The following is a 20,213-nucleotide window of genomic DNA, read 5'->3' as shown; positions in this document are numbered from 1 at the left end:
TTAGCAGTATGACTCGCAGCAAAGTGTGAGAGGGGGGATTGTCCTTCGGGGCCACCGTACTTGACACTCACTGCCGTTATTTACATAAAGCTGAGTGTCCCGGCACAGATACTTGCCAATCCCCCCCACCCCACACCAAATGTAAAGGGTGTGTGACAGACCCGGGCCCAGGTGGGGGAGGGGCAGCAGGGGTGAGGACAGGACACTTTATTTGAGCGGGGGGTGGGTTCATCCCGCTGCTCTCTCCGCCGCTTAACTGCTCGTCAAACAGAAACGCTCGCAGTAAATTCACTCATTCATTCGTTTGTCTGCGTTTGCTGTGGAAACTTAAGCTGTGACGCTCTTTGAGTTGCGGACGCAGCTCGGGGAATATATCTGCTCTTTACGTTCAGCAGTGTAACTCTTTTTGACCCAGATTTACAAGAAAGCGTCACAAAACAGACTTGGGCAACGTGGCAACAAATTGGGACAGAAGATTAGGCTTAGAATGCATTTTGTGTGGTTACGATGAGGGACGCAGGGGCGTTTTTACAGGCGAAAGACCAGAGACTGTGGCACATGGGCTTAATCTGTCTTTAAAATGACCAAACAGTAATGCACCAAATGTAACACAACGATATCGCAACGAACAAAGTGTATTGCAAGGTCTCCATGGCACAGAAATGCAGTAAAACATCTAAAAATTATCCTTAAGTCCTGGATTGGCCTTGATTCTTCTTGAACTTGTCGTTGTTGAGATTGTGTTTTGACAGAGTCGGACTATATTACAGTGTGCAGATTTTAGTTTCAATGTAACTGAAATTTAGTATCAAACTGTATTAAAATTGTTGTAATAGTCACAGTTATTAACAGCTAAATATCACGTATCAATCAATTCGAACATCTTGCACTTTCAACTTTATTACATTTTAAGGAGATACATACACTGCATATGCTTAAGTAATTCATTAAAGATTGGTCATTAGTTAAGTTTAGATCTGGTTTATACCCTATTGGTTTATACCCGCCATGCTCCGGCTGGTCACCGCCATGCCCAAAAGATCTTAAGATAAGCGTGCGAGCGGCGCGAGTGAAAAGTACTACGGCGCTCGCACGGTACCCAGGCTGAAAAAACATCCGCGTGGGACCTATTTTCTCACACATAGACAACACACACACACACACACACACACAAACACACACAATCGATAGTCACAATTTAGTCACTATCCCGTTTTAATTGAATTGTCCAAGCTCCTACAGGTAATATTCAGGTATGAAAAGAGTGATCTTAATAGGATATTTAAGGTCACCGTGAGAGCACTGTAGTACTTTTCGCATGGTTTGTCCCACCGCCATCCTTCAACCTCAGCCCAGCGAGAACACTGTATAAGTCACATTAAGTCAACTAAGTGTCCACAAATTCCAAAGCCAATGCCATTTTATAGTTGTACATTTACTTTCGTCATATCGCAGCCATTCACAATGAAACATGAATGAGAAAACATGAATTCTGTATAAAAAAAAAAAAGTCTTGTTTACATTAGGCCCGTCAGGCTCACGGCTCGACTCATCCTCCAATAAATAACACAATTGGGGGAATTTTCTTGAAATTTGACAAGAAAAATGACAAGAGGTTCAAAAAAAGTGCATTCTATGAAACACTAAACAAGTTTCAATCTGCTGTTTGCATCTAGAAATGTGTTTACTGGGATCATCTGGCTTTTGCGTTGTTGTGTCACAAAGTAGTTTCAATATTATCGTTTTCAGGTTTGCAAAAATGTGTTATCGTGGCAACCGCAGCTGACATTGAGGCAGTAAGTAAAGTAAAGGTTTGTCCATGTTTGTCGACCGCTTTACAAACCGACAAAGTTCGGTTTACACAACGTTTAAATCGTTAAGGTTTTCGCCAAGTAGGATTTGACACTGACGAGATGAACACACTGCGTCACCCGACTCCGCCACATGGAACACGGAACACAGAACACGGCAGCTGAGCGAAGCGTCTGTACATCTGCAGTCGTCACAAACACAGCAGCTGGTTTGTACGGCTGCTGCTGAGCGCACGCGTTTAAAAGGCGTTTACGAGTCCGTCCTAACGCGCATCGATCGGCCGTTCGATCGTATGCTCACGTTTCACGGGGACGCAGCTGCACAAGACGGGAAGTGTCATCTGTGAGCGAATCAAATCACAGTGAAATGGAGCCGGGAGGTCAAGGTTATCATGGCAAATCGATAATCGTGATTGTTCAGGTCACAATATCATCGTAAGGACCGAAGAATAATAATCGTGACAATTTTAGGAGCAAAATTAAGTATTATTTGTCTATTTTTGTCGCATTTAACTTTATTTTGTCTTTCAGAAAGTTCAGTTTTGTAAAGCTGGTCACAAACTTGAGAAACAGTAACATGTCAGACAACGGCGATGAAAGAAAATGTAAGATTTCACTGTTGTTTAGTTCTCGATAATCGTGAATAATCGTTAAATCGTGACTTTTTTTCCTCACACTAATCATAAACACTCAAATTTGATATTGTGACAGCCAAAGAGTGGAGTTGTGATGTTTTTAGGATGGTCAAAAGTATCAAAAATCAGACACTAAACTAAAAAAGTATCAACACAAACAAAAATATATCGTATTAACAGGAAATACAGAAATCTCTAAATGTTACTGTTACCTTTACATGAGCTTGAGCTGTATCAAAACTACAAGACCAAAGAGTAACGTAAAGAAAAAGTTTGAGTTTGTAAAGTTGGTCACACACTTGAGGAATATAGTACGTGTACAACAGGAATGAAAGAAAATGTAAGATTTCACTCTATTTGGTCACATTCTCAGTAATAATCTTGAATAATCCTAGAATTAAAGTTTTTTCACACAATAATCATAGCTCTTACACTTTATATTGTACAAATTAAATCTTTTTAATAAATAATCAGGTTTCCAATACAAGAAATATATATATATATATATATATATATATATATATATATATATATAAATATATAAATATATATATAAATATATATATATATATATATATATAAATATAAATATAAATATAAATATATATATATATATATATATATATATATTTTATATATATATATATTTTATATATATATATATATATATATATATATATATATATATATATATATATATATATATATATATATATATATATATATATATATATATATATATATATATATATATATATATATATATATATATATATATATATATATATATATATATATATAAATATATATAAAATATATATATATATATATATATATATATATATAAATATATATAAAATATATATATATATATATATAAAATATAACGTTAACGTTTTTGTTCCTTTGTCGAGAATAATCTTTAATTCTTATTATTTTGGCATAACGATTTAAAACATTGACATTTACCGTATTTTCCGGACTATAAGTCGCACCTTTTTTCATAGTTTTGGCCGGGGTGTGACTTAAGTATGTTTTTTTCTTCCCTATTATGCATTTTTTGGCTAGTGGTATTCTTTCTTTTCATTCGGTAACATTCATTTTATAAAGATATGCCCGGTAATCATAATTAGATTAATTTCACGCCTCTTCTTCTTCTGTAATGGCGAGCGACTGCCTCACAAACCCAGCCGTTACTTTAGCTGCAGCGGTTCCTCTTTGTGCGACACCAGGCTCTGCAAAAACACACCCACATCAATGACCCTTCAGCAAACGAGGGTGAGAAAGGAGCGGTTGTGGGTACAATTCTGTGGCTAAAGAAAAGCGGCTGTGAAGAACAAGCTCCTTCAATGGCTCTCTTTTCAGATGGAGTAACGTTACACCACCGTCCAGAGCCCAAACAGCGGCGAGCGCAGTTCTCTGGAGGACTGCAGTAGACCTCGCTTTTCACCACATTTACATGAAAAACAACTGAATCACGGACAGACTGTTTAATTGTGGGACTTTGACACTATTGATATCACAAACTGAACCAATAAAACCTCCAAATACATACATCCTGTCACAGTAAGTAATAAACCGACTTCTCGTTCAGTAAATGTTGTGTCTACTTTTTCTTTTCAATACATTTTGGGCTGAATAAGCAGCTTTATGACTCATTATAGATGCTGCCTAACTACCAAAGTGTTTCATTCTGCTCTTTATTTATTTTTCACGGTTTTGTACTTTCAGAATAGTGTTTACTGACATTATCCCGCTTTAGAATCATGTGTCTGTGTCATAAAGTACTTTCAACATAATAGTTTATCGTGATATTTTCTGCTGCAATATATCGCACTTCAAATTGTGTTATTGTTATGACCTGCTACCATTTATAATATACTTTTATAATATTGCTCATACTTTATTTTTGTGTCAAGCCAAAAGGATGACTAATTACTAAATACATTTGACTAGATTGAAATATTTGAGTTTTGGGTTATTATTTTCTTTATGTGTATTATTGTAGATCAGAGGTGGGCAATTATTTTTCCTCTGAGGGCCATATTTGAATCGAGTGAAGTGGTGGAGGGCCAGACTGCGTTAATTGGTGTTACAAATTCTTATCATTATACGCACATTTTTGTCAAATATAGGCTGTTGAATAAATGATTTAATGTAACTTATATTAAGGACACAAGAGCAGACACATGTTGCATATAAGACAGTTAAAGAATAGAAACTTAAATCTTGAGGGGGGCCAAATTAAAACAAGCCGAGGGCCACATCTGGCCGCTGGGGCCACAAATGCCCAGGTCTGTAGACATTGAAGTAAAAAGTATTTTGAGTTTGGTCTTAAAAGAACTGCAGAAGCTGAAGTAGAAACATGAGTCTATAGTGTTGACTTGACACAGTTATAGTTAGAGTGCAACTGACCATTATTTTGCTAATCAATTAATAGCAAATATACTTTTGATAAAGTATAGTTGATAAAGTCATTTTCACAACATTTCGCCAAGATGAAGCAAAAGAGATGCCACTTGAGGCCATCCCGATAAACGTGTATTAACAGACAATCATCAGAAACATGAATTTTACATGTTTCCTCTGTCATTTTGATGCAATTCCAGCTCTGTTTGAGTCACAAACCCTCTTCTCTCAGCACATGGCACGTTTTGACTCTATATTTAGTCCAGGTAACAATTACTTGATTACTAAATATCAGTTCATCGCGCTCAGTCATTAAACTTGTTTCAGGCCTACATGGTTAACAAACAATTAGACTTTTTTACCCTCAGATCGGGTACGTTTTTACTCTTGAAACATACTGTATTTACATCATTTACAACAGCCAAACGCCACACGACCAGTGCATCCATCTGCTCGTAATGTCTCTGACTGTGAGCGGCTGTTGTTTTTATGCAGCGGCGCTCTATTACTTCAGCAGTGAACCCTGTCAGCAAACATGATCTAATTCACTTTAAGCATCCTCCTGCCTCTTCTCCCGCGGGCGACAGATACGCTCCAGAGTGCACACTGTCCCCGCCACGAGAGAGGTTCCACGGAAGACGCTTGAATAAATATATGGGCTACATTGAGCAGCTCTTTCAATTCATTTCCATGCAACATCTTCTATTTTTATATTCGGGCCTGGCTTCTCCCTCCTCCCATCTCCTCAGGATCTACGTTCAGCCATTTTATTCCGCAGAAAGGGGACCATATGGCACGCCGCGGCCTCTCCGCGGGGAAGCACTTGTAAAAGCAGCTGAGAAATTGTTTGTCTGATCGATACTTGACTGAAGTGGCGAGAGAGGCTTCAATACACAAATCTGCAGGCCCGCGGCGGCGTGCTAATGCAGTCTGAGCCCCGACGAGGGTCTTTTCATTAGCAATTCATGTTTTTTTAAGGGGATTTTTGATGACTTAAATGTGTGGTGATATGACAGAGTGGAGAAAACCAGCTCAGACACAGTCGAGACGTGTTAACAGCAATGGAGCTTCAAATGTGGCTCAGGTTTACGTTTCATAATATCATCTCTCGATTAACTTGTAACCAAAACTAGTAACAAAGCCATTGATTTGCAATATAACTATAGCAATACCTAAAGTATAAAAAATGACAACTTTTTATAGTCGAGTTAAAAAGTAAATAACATGATTGCAACAAGAAAATATCCAAACGGCAGATAATACATTTTGATTGATTGATTGATTGATTGAGATATAAAATTATCCCTGCTACAGGTTCGTCCCTAACTGTTTAAGTTTTAAATTTGTGTACAATCTTAATTACTGTCAATGTGTATTTATTTTTAGATTTCTCACAGAAGCATGATATTGTGTGTTTTTGTGGGGGAAATTGTCCCTTTTACACTTTTGGAATATGACAAAAAAAACAATGATAAGAGGAAATTTAATGTTTAATTTGTTTTCACTTTAATTTCAAATATGATCCAAGCACTCCGTTTTCTTTCATTGTTGTTGATTTGTTGTACTATTTTTCCTTCCTTTACAAAAATGACTTACTTTATTACTACTATGTGTGAGTGGGTCTGGATGTGACATGGGGGAGTTTTGTGAAGCGTGTTAAGCCTGACCTCGTTTGATTTATCTATAAATTAATGAATTCATTAAACAAATGTCCTGAACTCAAACACATTCTAGCGACACAGGCCAGTAACAAAAACAATAATCACCACAACTCAACACGGCCACTCAAGCCACTTTCACGTTCTTTCCATTTTACGGTACAAAAGCCGCATTGTTGAACATTTACTTTATTATTGGAGAAAAAGACCCTCTTTGATAAGGTTTGAAGCTCGTTGGGATATTATTTCTTAATGCCAGAGGGTGCAGGCTGCATGTAGCGGCTAATGCTAAAGTAATTAGTGTTTGATGAGTCAGCTGTGGAGATGCTGTGACAGATGAACGTCTGACAAAAGACAACTGCTCTGTGTTGATCCTCATCCCCCCTCGCTCCCCTGTAGACCAGCGCTTCCACTTTCCTCAGCCTTTACTTCTGCCATTCTCAGCATATTTGAGACGAGCTCCAAGGAGACGGGACAACAAGAATATGTTAATCACTAAAGTTTGTCTGAAACCAACCAACACCAAGTTTGTCTGAACGTTTCACTTTTATTGTCCTCAAATAACACAAAGTTTACTTATGTGTTGGCATTGTCAGCTAAATGACTGGATTAAATGTAAAGTGAAAGTCATGCCAGATGTCTCATTACAAAAGACTTTTATACAAAGAAAACGCTTGGTAATGTCCTCAGCTTCAAGCATTTTCTTTGCAATTTTTCATTTACATAGTGAGTTTGCGTATGACTTGTAGTTCATAAAAAGCTGATAAAATAGCTTGTATGATATATTTGTCCACCTTTATGTCCTATAAATCAAAAGGGACATTGTGTATAAATGTTTCGCACAGATTTGGAACTCCAAGACTTTTCATGTGGATGTAAAGAAAAAAAAAGAAAAAAGAAGCGGGTCCAGTACAGAGCCTTGAGGGCCTCCATTTGTTCCGATTTGCATGCTTATATTGCCCGTGTTTTCTTATGTCAGCTAAATCTGCCCCACCTGCTTTTCTCCCACTGTCATCCCCTTTAAATCCTGCCATTCCCATTCTCAACATTTCTGAGCTCTCTCCATGGCGACGAGCGGTGCATCACTGGAGCCGTGGCAAAAGAAAAGGAGGAGGAGGAACAGGGAGGAGAGGAGCCGGGAAAGAGTTCGGGGAGGTCACCGTGCAGGGCGGAGGAGACCACCTCCCGGGAGGCAAGGAAAGAGAAAAAAAAGCCCTCTGCTGCTTTTGTTAACGGCACAATTGGGAGCGTTTCCTGGGCGACCGGTGCAAACGGGGGAGGGGGGAGGACAAAAGAGATGGGAGGCGGTGCAGGGGGGTGGGTGGTGGTGTAGTGGCGGTGGTTGGAGGAGAGTCAGCCGTGTCATTCACTGCTGAGAGACGATTTGAAAAAAAGCTTTGACGGTGGAACATCCCTGTGTTCGGAGTTGGCTGGATAACTCGGAGGATTCTCTACTCGTGCCGCCAATAAACACGGTGTCGGACATTAGATAAAACAATGCAGGCTTTTGAGGCTCGGGTCACGCTGACTGGCACTTATCAGAGCGTATTATGTGTGCGTGTAGTGCCCGGACACATCTTCACTAGCAAACGCACAAAGAGCCGGCTAAGTGTTGTAGTTTTACGCGCAGCGAGCTTCATCAGCATTTGAGTGAAACATACACCTCTTCTATTCTTCATAAGTCCTTTCACGCAGCTGAGGGTGGAGTATCTGGGTTATTCTGTAGAGCGCAGGTAACATAAGACATTTATCAGGACCTGTTGTGAACCTGAGAGGCCGAGTCGCTGGAAATGGACGGGAATGAGAGCGTGCGGGTTCAAAATGACAGTGGATGTTCTCGCAACAGGGTTTGGTCGCACACAGACGAGACGCTGGTGCGGCCCTCGTCCACGTTCATCCTTTATCTCGCTTCCATCAGAGTGATTTGTGGCTTGGCTGAGGCTCAGTGTAAACGCTCTTATCAAACTAATGCAATAACCATCTGCAGCTTCTCGTCTGCTGTTGCTGCTTGTTCTTCCATTTTGAAATCCAGCAAAATATATTTAAAATGTCATATTCATACGCAATAATGTCATATTCATGTGCAATACTCGTACGCAATAATGTCATATTCATGTGCAATACTCATACGCAATAATGTCATATTCATGTGCAATACTCATACGCAATAATGTCATATTCATGTGCAATACTCATACGCAATAATGTCGTATTCATGTGCAATACTCATACGCAATGTCATATTCATGTGCAATACTCATACGCAATAATGTCGTATTCATGTGCAATACTCATACGCAATAATGTCGTATTCATGTGCAATACTCATACGCAATAATGTCGTATTCATGTGCAATACTCATACGCAATAATGTCATATTCATGTGTAATACTCATACGCAATAATGTCATATTCATGTGCAATACTCATAAACAATAATGTCATATTCATGTGCAATACTCATACGCAATAATGTCGTATTCATGTGCAATACTCATAAACAATAATGTCATATTCATGTGCAATACTCATACGCAATAATGTCGTATTCATGTGCAATACTCATAAACAATAATGTCATATTCATGTGCAATACTCATAAACAATAATGTCATATTCATGTGCAATACTCATACGCAATAATGTCGTATTCATGTGCAATACTCATAAACAATAATGTCGTATTCATGTGCAATACTCATAAACAATAATGCCATATTCATGTGCATATAACTGCTGTAAATAAAAGTGTTTACTTTTTCCACTATTATTATTATTATTTTTGTCTAATGTTATTTAATTTTTTCCTTCTATTCCCTATTAAGAATATGGCAGGTTTTGTCTTTAAGAGTTTTGTTTATCAGAGTTTTTTATTAAGAGTTTTTTTTTAAAGCTTTCTATATCTGTTCTCCTACTTCTGTATCTACTTGCATTGCAACACCGAAATTTCCCCATTGTGTGGACAAATAAAAGCATATCTTATCTTATCTTAAAATGTCTACAATTTCAAAGCGATCGGCAAAAAATACTACTTGATGATTTAAGTTGACATTAAATTGCAGTAACCCCTGTACAGAGCCTTGTGGAACTCCATGGGGTTCTAGAGTGACTATAGTTGTTTGTGGAAGAAATTATGTCACTTAAATATATGTTGTCTTTGCAAATTGCCAATTGCGACTATTCAAATTGCTTTTCCAACTTGATTGCTCTTCGTTTGTGCGGCCCCAGTCTGAGAGCTACGGGGTATGTACACATCTTCTTTGTTTTGTAACGTCAGCGTTATTCACCACGATACCAGAGAATGTGGCACAGTATCATTGTGGCACAGAAATAGCCAATTCCCAGCCTCAAGGCTCTGTCCCACTTCGGCGGCGAGGTCATCTGGCGGTCAGCAAGGATGAGCAGCACAAACACAAAAATCCTGTTCTGAAATTGCTGTCTTTGTTTGTCAGCAGACAGCTAAACAATGACGGATTCTGAGCAAGGAAAAAAAAAAAAAAAAAAAAAAAAAAAAAATCGACTTGAGTTTCAGGCTTGGGGAGGCTCGCCCTGTCAGCAGCGGATGAAAAATGGTCATGAACCGAGGAGCAGGCGGTGATTGGAGAATAACCTCGTAGCGACAATAAAATAGAGTTTATAACGATAGCAAGACAAATTGCTCCCACTTTACGCGAAACATTCAAAAGGCCGTGAATGCTTGACATGTTAAAGAAACACCGCTCCGGGAGGTTCGGAAACAAAACTCCGAGAACGGCGGGCGCTGGTCCTCGTCCAACGGCGGTTTCTCCACGGTGCGGCGCATTCATCATCATTATCATGGCCATTCACTGGAGCTAATTCTCTTTCAAATCAACTGTCAATTCTCATTAAGTCGCCTTCAACATCTCAGAAGCTTTAAATTCTCCCATGAAGTGGATCAGAAAACAGGAGCCGAGGAGAGCCACATTCTTGTTCAAGCCCTTTTTGGGGGTTTCCATGAGTTTTCCAAAAAACCCAATGAGCGAGGTTCAGACGCTAAAAGAGTCTTAATTGCGGCGCCGCGACGAATGGAAGTGAACACCGTCGAAAACAGGAGCGTTCAGTCCGTGCACTGGAACCCACACACGGATGAAACGCCCGGAAACCAACAACAACATGGTCACAGATCTGCGCCGTTCATTTGAGACGTCCACTGTCAATTCTCTGTTAGTAAAAGCACGTGGTTTGGAGTTTAATGGCACTGATTAAAAGTCTGTCTTATTCAATTTCAGACCATTTGTTTATGTTCTTAATAGTACAAATTTAAATAGTTTTAAAATGGCGATTAAGTGTTTTTGTCGTATCCATCCAAACCCAAGAGGACTTAAAAACCCAGGAAAACTATGGCCCCTTCTTATATGGCTAAATAAACACTATAATGAATGATATTTTTTGTTCCATTTAGGCCAATCAACTGCATGAAATACGACCCAACATGAGCCGAACTTCTTTAAAAATTTCCTTAACGATGAGCGCTTAATTAGGAGAGGAGGAAAACAACCCTGAACTTAAACTGACCCTAATCTTTTGGGATATTTTTGAATTATTAACAGTGAGTACATCTAAGAAGAGAAAATGTTTTGGAAGATGCAAGCAAATTGAGAAGCAAGCAGGGGATGTCTTCTTTATAGATTATAAGATATGCATTTAAAATATGCTAACGCTGAAATTAGACCTTTGCAGACATGTTTTCAGAAGCATTCTTGTATTAGTTTAGCAGTTAATAGTCTCATCTCGTGCTCCTGGAACAAAACAACGCTGTAAACTTGAGGTAATATATCGCAAATGCTTTTCAATTTGAATATTGTAAATTAGAATTAGAAAATATCTAAAAAATGCTGTCTAAATGAGCTGAATCAACATAAAAGGTAACATGGTAATATATTGTAAACTTCCAAATAAGCACATCAACTGATTTATGAGAGTTTGTGGGTAATTTTACAGTTCTTACATGTTTTCTACATTAACTAAAACCTCAAACCTAAAACGTTTTCTACTCCTGGACGAATGAGGGATTACACCTCCTCATTAAAAGACACATTTGACCACATAGCTGTTTACTTATCGTAATATTATCTGAACATCATCGTTCTAATGCTCCTTTTGAAACATAAATTGCTATTTCATCTGCAATTGGAGCAATACAGAGAAAGACATTGCCCCATCCAACTTGCTTTTATGAATGAATTAGAGTGAATTCTTGCCTCTCTGTGAATGTGCCAGCCCCATGACTTCTGTCGAGAATAACGTTGGCATGGATTGGGCAGCAGTAGATGAATGACTGAACAGAACTGGGCACTGAATGAGCGTCTAGGAGCCGCGCAGCAGAGTGTGCATCGCAGCTGTTGTTCTGATCTGGGCAGGGCATATTCAGGTTACATAACTCTCCTCTAGTGTCTGCACGGACCACCAGCTGTACCCTCTCGCTGCCGTGGAGTCGGGGGTCGGAGAGGGTCGGAGACGGGAAGTGAGCTGAAACGTGACACCGAGCGACGGGATGAGCGCGGAATAAGTTTAGATGCGCGAGCAGCGGCGGCGGCGGCGGCGAACGGAGCAGGGGATGACGTTTGGTTGGGGAGTGGGCTCGGCGATTGCTCGAAGTCGGCTTAACCTAACGAGGCGATACATCTGCCCCGCGATGAGTTTAAACGTCTGAGATTGGAAAGAGGATCACCCGGCTTTGACCGTCAACGGGACATCTGGATAATCTGAGCAATCCAAACAATAAAACTCGAGCATTAAACCAGCGACAGGGAGCGGTAATCGCCTCTAGTAGTTTAGCCACTGTCTGAAAGCCTGTAATGCAAAGTGGTCAAAATGTTGTGGAGCTTTGACTCGAGATAGGCATTTATCAGCTAACTCGTGTTGTTTCGAAGGCGCGCTGCATTAGAATAGAGTCATATTATTATATTATTACACTTATAGTTAATAAGAAAAGAGAAACTTAGGGTATAAATAGATGAATTATCAATAAAACTGTGAAAACTTGAATATCAGGCCTTGTTTCAAATAAAATATACTTATGTGGGTCATTTTACAGTTTGTCTGATACTTAAACCTCAATTAATTCATTTAAATACATTGATATTGACTTGACAATGTTTTTTCCTGATTATTGTCATCGGGATACTTCAAAAGAATATTGAAATCCACGGTAAGTGTATGGGTGAAATGTCTACGCTTAAGTGTTTAATTTGACACTCCTTTCACTTTTTGTGCAACACTTTTAAAGACATTTAAAGGCCAGGCATGTTTTAACACATTTACTGGTATTACACACATCTAACTATGATTATTGTTATCAGGAGAACATCGAGATATTCATTCCCGCACAACAATTTGAATAAAGCTCCAGGCCTCCAGGAAGAAATATGAAAACTTAATTTTTGGGTTGGATGTTTTGGTAACACTCCCTGTGCCCCGAAGCCAGAAAAGCTTCATTAAAGTAGGTTAGTGTGTTCAGACTTGTAGTAGTAGTAGTACCGGTCGTAGTAATGCTGGCAAAACGCAGATCAAGTTCAAGTGAAAGTGTCGCATGTCGAAGGGTTTTCAGAGGCACAAAAGAGAGGTCAAAACTACTGTCCAAAAGCGCTCAACAGCTGGTGACGGTCAGTTTTTATGTTACAACAATAATCTCAGTCCGATGCTTGGACAAACACAGCAATTGTTTGGTCAAATGGTAAAAACGCAGTCAATCAATATAAAAAAGGATTACAAACTTGCAAAATTGACCGATGGACTCGCCCAAAGACACAAATGCAGTATGTAGTGGTATTATGGAAAAGGTTAAGGTTTTAGCAGAGAAAAGCTCTACCAAATGAGCTCCTGCTGCGGCTGGCTTGTACTGACGGTGATACAATGGAAAATACTATTGTTCTGGAGAGGTTCGTGCACTTTCTCTCACATTTCCTGTCTCTCTGAAGTCTTTTAAAACTGCAGTTTGTGTCAGGACTGTTTTTTTTAACCGACATGTGTAGTCAGGTTCACATGGCCATGAAAAATAATGATATTAAGCCGTGATTTCTAACCGCTGAAAGTAGCTGAAAAATAATGTATCTTCTTTGCACAGCTTTATGAATTACAGTCAAACACCCCCTCAGCCCTGGTTAACGCCTCCAATCACCAGAATCTACAGGAATAATGATAAAATCGTGCCCAAAACACACAAGACAAAACCTTCACAATGAGCGATACTCGGTGTGATGCGTGACCGAACTGAGAACGAGCGTTAATAAAACATTTTTGACCTCGACGCATGACAATTACGTATGTGTCAAGGGCAACGTTCAGGCTGCACGCGCCCGTAGCCGTGACAATGAGAGTAAACGGTCGCTAAATGTGAAAGAAATACAGAATGCCGTAATAAATAAATGCATTTTGAACAGGATACACTTCAAAAAGGGTTTGCTTCAGTCGGTATGAATCTCAAATAACGGCCATAACTGTTACATTATTGAGACATACTGGGCTCAAGTGTCCAATGGCACTGTTCATCAGCACCAACATTAGAAAGATAGATTCAATTCAATAGACCGTTTAATTGAATAGAGCAAAAGCTGTGATTAAGACACTGTAATGTTGTAGTAACAGTCAGAATTGTCAAGAATTATTTAAATGATGGATAATTGTGATTATTCAGGACACAATATACCGTAATCGTAGGAGCTAAAACATTATAAACAAATATTTTAGCCATTTATATTCAAGCTACACTCCAAAAACAGTCATGTAAAGTGCTCTTTCATTTTTCTGATTGTTGAATTCGCATCGCTTTATTCATTCAGAAAGTTTGAATTCATACAGCTGTGATAAATGTGAACGAAAGTCAAAGAAATGTTCATACCGGCGTGAAATTGTCAATTATTGTACAATTGTGATGTTTCTTCTCACAATAATAGTAACTCATTGCACAAAAAGAAGAAAATTAGAATGAAGAAAGCGAGTACATTTAAATTAATTCACGGTTTATTCTTTCTTTCTTTCTTAAACCTAACCCGAAACATATTGTGCTTCATTTTGACCACGAGCGAATGAGCATAAGACTTCAGCTGTAACTGTACCTCCATGGCGAGCGCTGCCGTCTGCTGGTCGTAGTGGTTGAGGATGTTGGGCATGAAGGTGGCGTTGTAAGGCAAGCCTTGGCACATCCGGAGTGCGATTGGTTCACAGGTGAAGAGGCTGTGGCTCCCGGCGGCCGCGTCCATGGGGATGGCCACGCACACTGCCAGCATGGACACGGACAGCACCCAAAGGAGACCCATGGCGCTAAACTAAGATCCCCCGGTTCGTCGCTGGGAGGGAAAATTACGAGGCGTCCGGTAGTTTCTTCAGCTCACACAGAAGCAGTCTGCGCTGACCCGTGGGGTTCGGTGTGGCCATGGTTCAACGTGGCAGCATCCATGGCTTTGTCAGAAAAACTCCATCACACGAGAGATGCCGCTCCACCCTGCTCCACCCTGCGCCGACACAAGGCTCGGATCGATGATGAGCGTCTGACGGAGACAGAGAACAGCCATTATTCAGTCTTATTCAATAGCCTGTATTTACGCGCTTTGGCGCAATTTGCAGTCTTATTTCAGTTAAAAAATGACCAATTCAATTTGATTTTAATGTTTAGAGCACAAAGCAATAGTATTTTCTTTATGTTACCATGTGGTCTTAAATACTAGTTCTGATAAAGCTCAATATTACTCTAAAACTGTTCAGGAAAGGTTCAGTTTTGTCCTATTTATGCTATTTTTTTATATTATCGATATTTTAATGTTCAATACATCAAATGAGAATCTATTTTTGAGAGTAGTTTAAGCATCTGATACTTTTGAAAACCTTGTTGCATCTATACATTTCCAAAATTGATAAAAGAATCAGTGAATATCCTTCTAAAACATGCCACAAACATCCATGAAACTAATGAAAAAAAATAAATTGAATAGTTCAACAAAAATACTATTCTTTGATAAATAAAAAGATGTAGCTTTTGGCTCAATAAACTACAACATTGCCTTTTATTTCCAAAAAACTGCTCTTAATTTACTCCTTATAGTTAGAGAGTAATAGTTTGAAAGTAGATTATGCTCAGTAATAAGAATATTGTAAGAATGGTTTTATCCAACATGCTTTACAATGTTTAACACTGCATTTGTCATGTGGTTTAAGATATCAGTGTAATTAAAACAATAACTGAGCTCATTTTCCATCCCAGAAGCAGCAGAAGCAGGCAACACCCCACGAGCAGCGGATGTCCTTCAATCACAATCAAAACGCAGCCTTATATTTCCATTTTCAATTCACACACAGCGTTTCCACCATCACAAACAAGCAAAAACCACTCGTGTTTTAACATTCACTGCTATTTCCACCTCAGCACACCTGATCCCGCCGTCCAAACGAACCAGGGCGCCTCCTTTTTTACTTCCGACGTGCAGCCAATTCAATTAAATTCTATCTTTCTATCATTAAACCTGAACGAGGCGCTTTTCACGTGTGTTTTTCAGATATTCTCACTCTTAAACGCGCTTTAAAGACCACGCAATGTGCCAGTGAGTGATGCACGCGTCACAAACAAAAGATGACGGTCACTTCATCCTGAGTGATGCGTGGCGAGCGAAGCCGGGGAGGGAGCGCTGTTCCCCGGCGTGAGGAGCGCGTCGAGTCGGCGCAGCGGCGGAGGACGGTGGGGGGGGGGGGTCAGCCAGGTCGCGGGAAAAGCGGATGGAGTAATACTAATAATGATAATAATAATAGTAATATAATCGTACCTGGAGGTGTTCACGTGTAGCAGCGAGGTCTCCGTTGATAACAATGAGTGCGCGTCCGTCGCGTTCCTCCCGCGGCACGGCTGCTCTCCTCCGGGGCGGACCCCTCCTCCATCTCCGGCTCTGCGGCCGCGACAAGCCCGCGTGGTTACTGCCAAGGGGCTTCCGGAACACACTTTCAAACTAAGATCATTTTAACGCGTATTGTTAGACAGGGAAGTTATCTACGGTCAGGGGTGTCACGAGGTCACGTTTTAGGGTTACGATTATTGTGAGAGAAAAACATCACGGTTTAATGATTCACGATTCTCACTGGAATCTTGTTTAATTTGTGATTATTTATCGAGTTTGTGACCAGCTTTATGAAATGTAACTTTCTGAAAGTCAAAACGAAATAAATGTGACAAAAAGAGCCGGATAAAAGTGCTTTGTATTTAGATGCATTCTTTTAAATTAAACACACTTGATTTAGCTTCTAAAATAGTCTTGATTTTTACTTTTTATTTCAATAAAAATAATACTTATGTAGGAAAAAAAGAAAGATTAATAATCGTCCTAAATAAGTAACATAAGTAAATATTCTACAGTCATTGAAAAACACCAGATAGGTAAACACAAGTTAGAAACTTGCTCCACCACATCTGTTTGTAGCCTTGTTTACGTGTTTACACTAAGTAAACACTGGCTCTGTAGCATTGACCTCACACTTACAAGCTTTTAATGACCAAACAATGTGTAATTGATGATACAAGCGAGACATCAAGCAGGCCGTCAGAAACAAAAGATGATGACCATTATTACTGTTAAGTCAGACCGTACACTGGGCCCCTGACACTGTTAGCCTCTGTGCTTCAGGTTCTTTTGTTTCTTGTTTAGGTAGGAGTAGATTTATTAATAGCGGAACATGTATGTTCTCAATCCAGCCATGCATTCAACACACAAACTGTGGCATGTGTGATTTGACTAAAACTGCTGTATAATAATGCACATATCGTCTACAGCTTCTACTTTTTGGGACGTATAGAATAACATTATATAAGGCTGCACGAACCCCTCTAATTTGTGTAATGCTTTTATTCTGAAACCTCTCTGCCTGTGTTTCCGGCAGCGCGTACATGTACCTTGACGCTTCACAGCAGGTTTTCAGTGCGTTGTGCGCGGCCGCCCATCCGAGGCGCATTCAGAGCTTTTGAAAGAGAAACTCCTGCTCCTGCTGGGTGAGACTTTTAGCCGTCTGCCGGGGAAATAGGCCGAAAAAAAGCGCTTATGTGGCCACACTACAGAAGGATTATGGGTAGAAAAACCTGCCAGTCCAGTGCATTTATTTAACCGGGCAGAAAGGCATCGACTATAGGCCTATTACTGTGGCTTTACTAAAGTGGCACAAAGTTTCAAATGGGAGCATAAAGAAATGCATAAATATTAAACTAGAAATGTTCACTTTAATCCAATTGGATTAAAACATGCTCTGAATAAAGCTCTTTCATAAAGTCACATAATATGTCACTCCCCAGCAGACAGGTCTAACTGCATTCATATGTTTAAAACACACCATTTTATGTTTGTGGAGACACACTTCAGAGGACACACTCACAACCAGTGTGTGTTTGGGATATTATTGATTACTTAACTAAACCAGATGCAAATAGTTGATAATCTACTTCTTATCATTTAATTTTAGACGGAGCCAGATTTCTACTGTGTACTGTTCATTTCACTGTGTCCTGTACATGTCACTGTGTCCTGTACATTTCACTGTGTCCTGTACATTTCACTGTGTCCTGTACATTTCACTGTGTCCTGTACATTTCACTGTGTCCTGTACATTTCACTGTGTCCTGTACATTTCACTGTGTCCTGTTCATTTCACAGTGTCCCGTACATTTCACTGTGTCCCGTTCATTTCACTGTGTCCCGTTCATTTCACTGTGTCCCATTCATTTCACTGTGTCCCGTACATTTCACTGTGTCCCGTTCATTTCACTGTGTCCCGTTCATTTCACTGTGTCCCATTCATTTCACTGTGTCCCGTTCATTTCACTGTGTCCCTTTCATTTCACTGTGTCCCGTTCATTTCACTGTGTCCCGTTCATTTCACTGTGTCCCGTACATTTCACTGTGTCCCGTTCATTTCACTGTGTCCCGTACATTTCACTGTGTCCCGTTCATTTCACTGTGTCCCGTTCATTTCACTGTGTCCCTTTCATTTCACTGTGTCCTGTACATTTCACTGTGTCCTGTTCATGTCACTGTGTCCCGTACATTTCACTGTGTCCTGTTCATGTCACTGTGTCCCGTACATTTCACTGTGTCCCGTTCATTTCACAGTGTCCCGTTCATTTCACAGTGTCCCGTACATTTCACTGTGTCCCGTTCATTTCACTGTGTCCCGTTCATTTCACTGTGTCCCGTTCATTTCACTGTGTCCCATTCATTTCACTGTGTCCTGTACATTTCACTGTGTCCTGTACATTTCACTGTGTCCCGTTCATTTCACAGTGTCCCGTACATTTCACTGTGTCCTGTACATTTCACTGTGTCCTGTACATTTCACTGTGTCCTGTACATGTCACTGTGTCCCGTTCATTTCACAGTGTCCCGTTCATTTCACAGTGTCCCGTACATTTCACTGTGTCCCGTTCATTTCACTGTGTCCCGTACATTTCACTGTGTCCCGTTCATTTCACTGTGTCCCGTTCATTTCACTGTGTCCCATTCACTGTGTCCCATTCACTGTGTCCTGTACATTTCACTGTGTCCCGTTCATTTCACTGTGTCCCGTTCATTTCACTGTGTCCCGTTCATTTCACTGTGTCCCGTTCATTTCACTGTGTCCCATTCACTGTGTCCCGTACATTTCACTGTGTCCCGTTCATTTCACTGTGTCCCGTTCATTTCACTGTGTCCCATTCACCGTGTCCCGTTCATTTCACTGTGTCCTGTACATTTCACTGTGTCTCGTTCATTTCACTGTGTCCTGTACATTTCACTGTGTCCTGTACATTTCACTGTGTCCCGTTCATTTCACTGTGTCCCGTTCATTTCACTGTGTCCCGTTCATTTCACTGTGTCCCATTCACTGTGTCCCATTCACTGTGTCCCGTTCATTTCACTGTGTCCATTCACTGTGTCCCGTTCATTTCACTGTGTCCCGTACATTTCACTGTGTCCCGTTCATTTCACTGTGTCCCATTCACTGTGTCCCGTTCATTTCACTGTGTCCCGTTCATTTCACTGCGTCCTGTACATTTCACTGTGTCCTGTACATTTCACTGTGTCCCGTACATTTCACTGTGTCCCGTACATTTCACTGTGTCCCGTACATTTCACTGTGTCCCGTTCATTTCACTGTGTCCTGTACATTTCACTGTGTCCTGTATATGTCACTGTGTCCTGTACATTTCACTGTGTCCCGTTCATGTCACTGTGTCCTGTACATGTCACTGTGTCCCGTTCATTTCACTGTGTCCTGTACATTTCACTGTGTCCTGTACATTTCACTGTGTCCCGTTCATTTCACTGTGTCCCGTACATGTTACTGTGTCCCGTACATTTCACTGTGTCCCGTTCATTTCACTGTGTCCTGTACATTTCACTGTGTCCCGTTCATTTCACTGTGTCCCGTTCATTTCACTGTGTCCCATTCACTGTGTCCCGTTCATTTCACTGTGTCCCGTTCATTTCACTGTGTCCCGTTCATTTCACTGTGTCCTGTACATTTCACTGTGTCCCGTTCATTTCACTGTGTCCTGTACATTTCACTGTCTCGTTCATTTCACTGTGTCCTGTACATTTCACTGTGTCCCGTTCATTTCACTGTGTCCTGTACATTTCACTGTGTCCTGTACATTTCACTGTGTCCCGTTCATGTCACTGTGTCCTGTACATGTCACTGTGTCCCGTTCATTTCACTGTGTCCTGTACAT

General features: G+C 40.2%; 1 protein-coding gene across 1 annotated transcript in view; it reads right to left on the bottom strand.

Annotated features, from left to right (window-relative positions):
- The window catches only part of fzd3a (frizzled class receptor 3a), a 32,185-nt gene extending 17,152 nt beyond the window's left edge, over positions 1–15,033 (bottom strand). Inside the window, exon 1 of the mRNA XM_072439547.1 lies at positions 14,593–15,033. Within this exon, the coding sequence (XP_072295648.1) occupies positions 14,593–14,793 (201 nt within the window). The 5' untranslated portion in view covers positions 14,794–15,033. The remainder of the gene's footprint in view (positions 1–14,592) is intronic.
- Between the last annotated feature and the right edge of the window lie 5,180 nt (positions 15,034–20,213).

This window comes from Eucyclogobius newberryi, unplaced genomic scaffold (assembly GCF_026437365.1).
Source record: "Eucyclogobius newberryi isolate DKJ021-1_F unplaced genomic scaffold, fEucNew1.0.hap1 SCAF_90, whole genome shotgun sequence".
NCBI classification, from domain to species: domain Eukaryota; kingdom Metazoa; phylum Chordata; class Actinopteri; order Gobiiformes; family Gobiidae; genus Eucyclogobius; species Eucyclogobius newberryi.
This window is presented reverse-complemented; position numbering and strand designations above follow the sequence as displayed.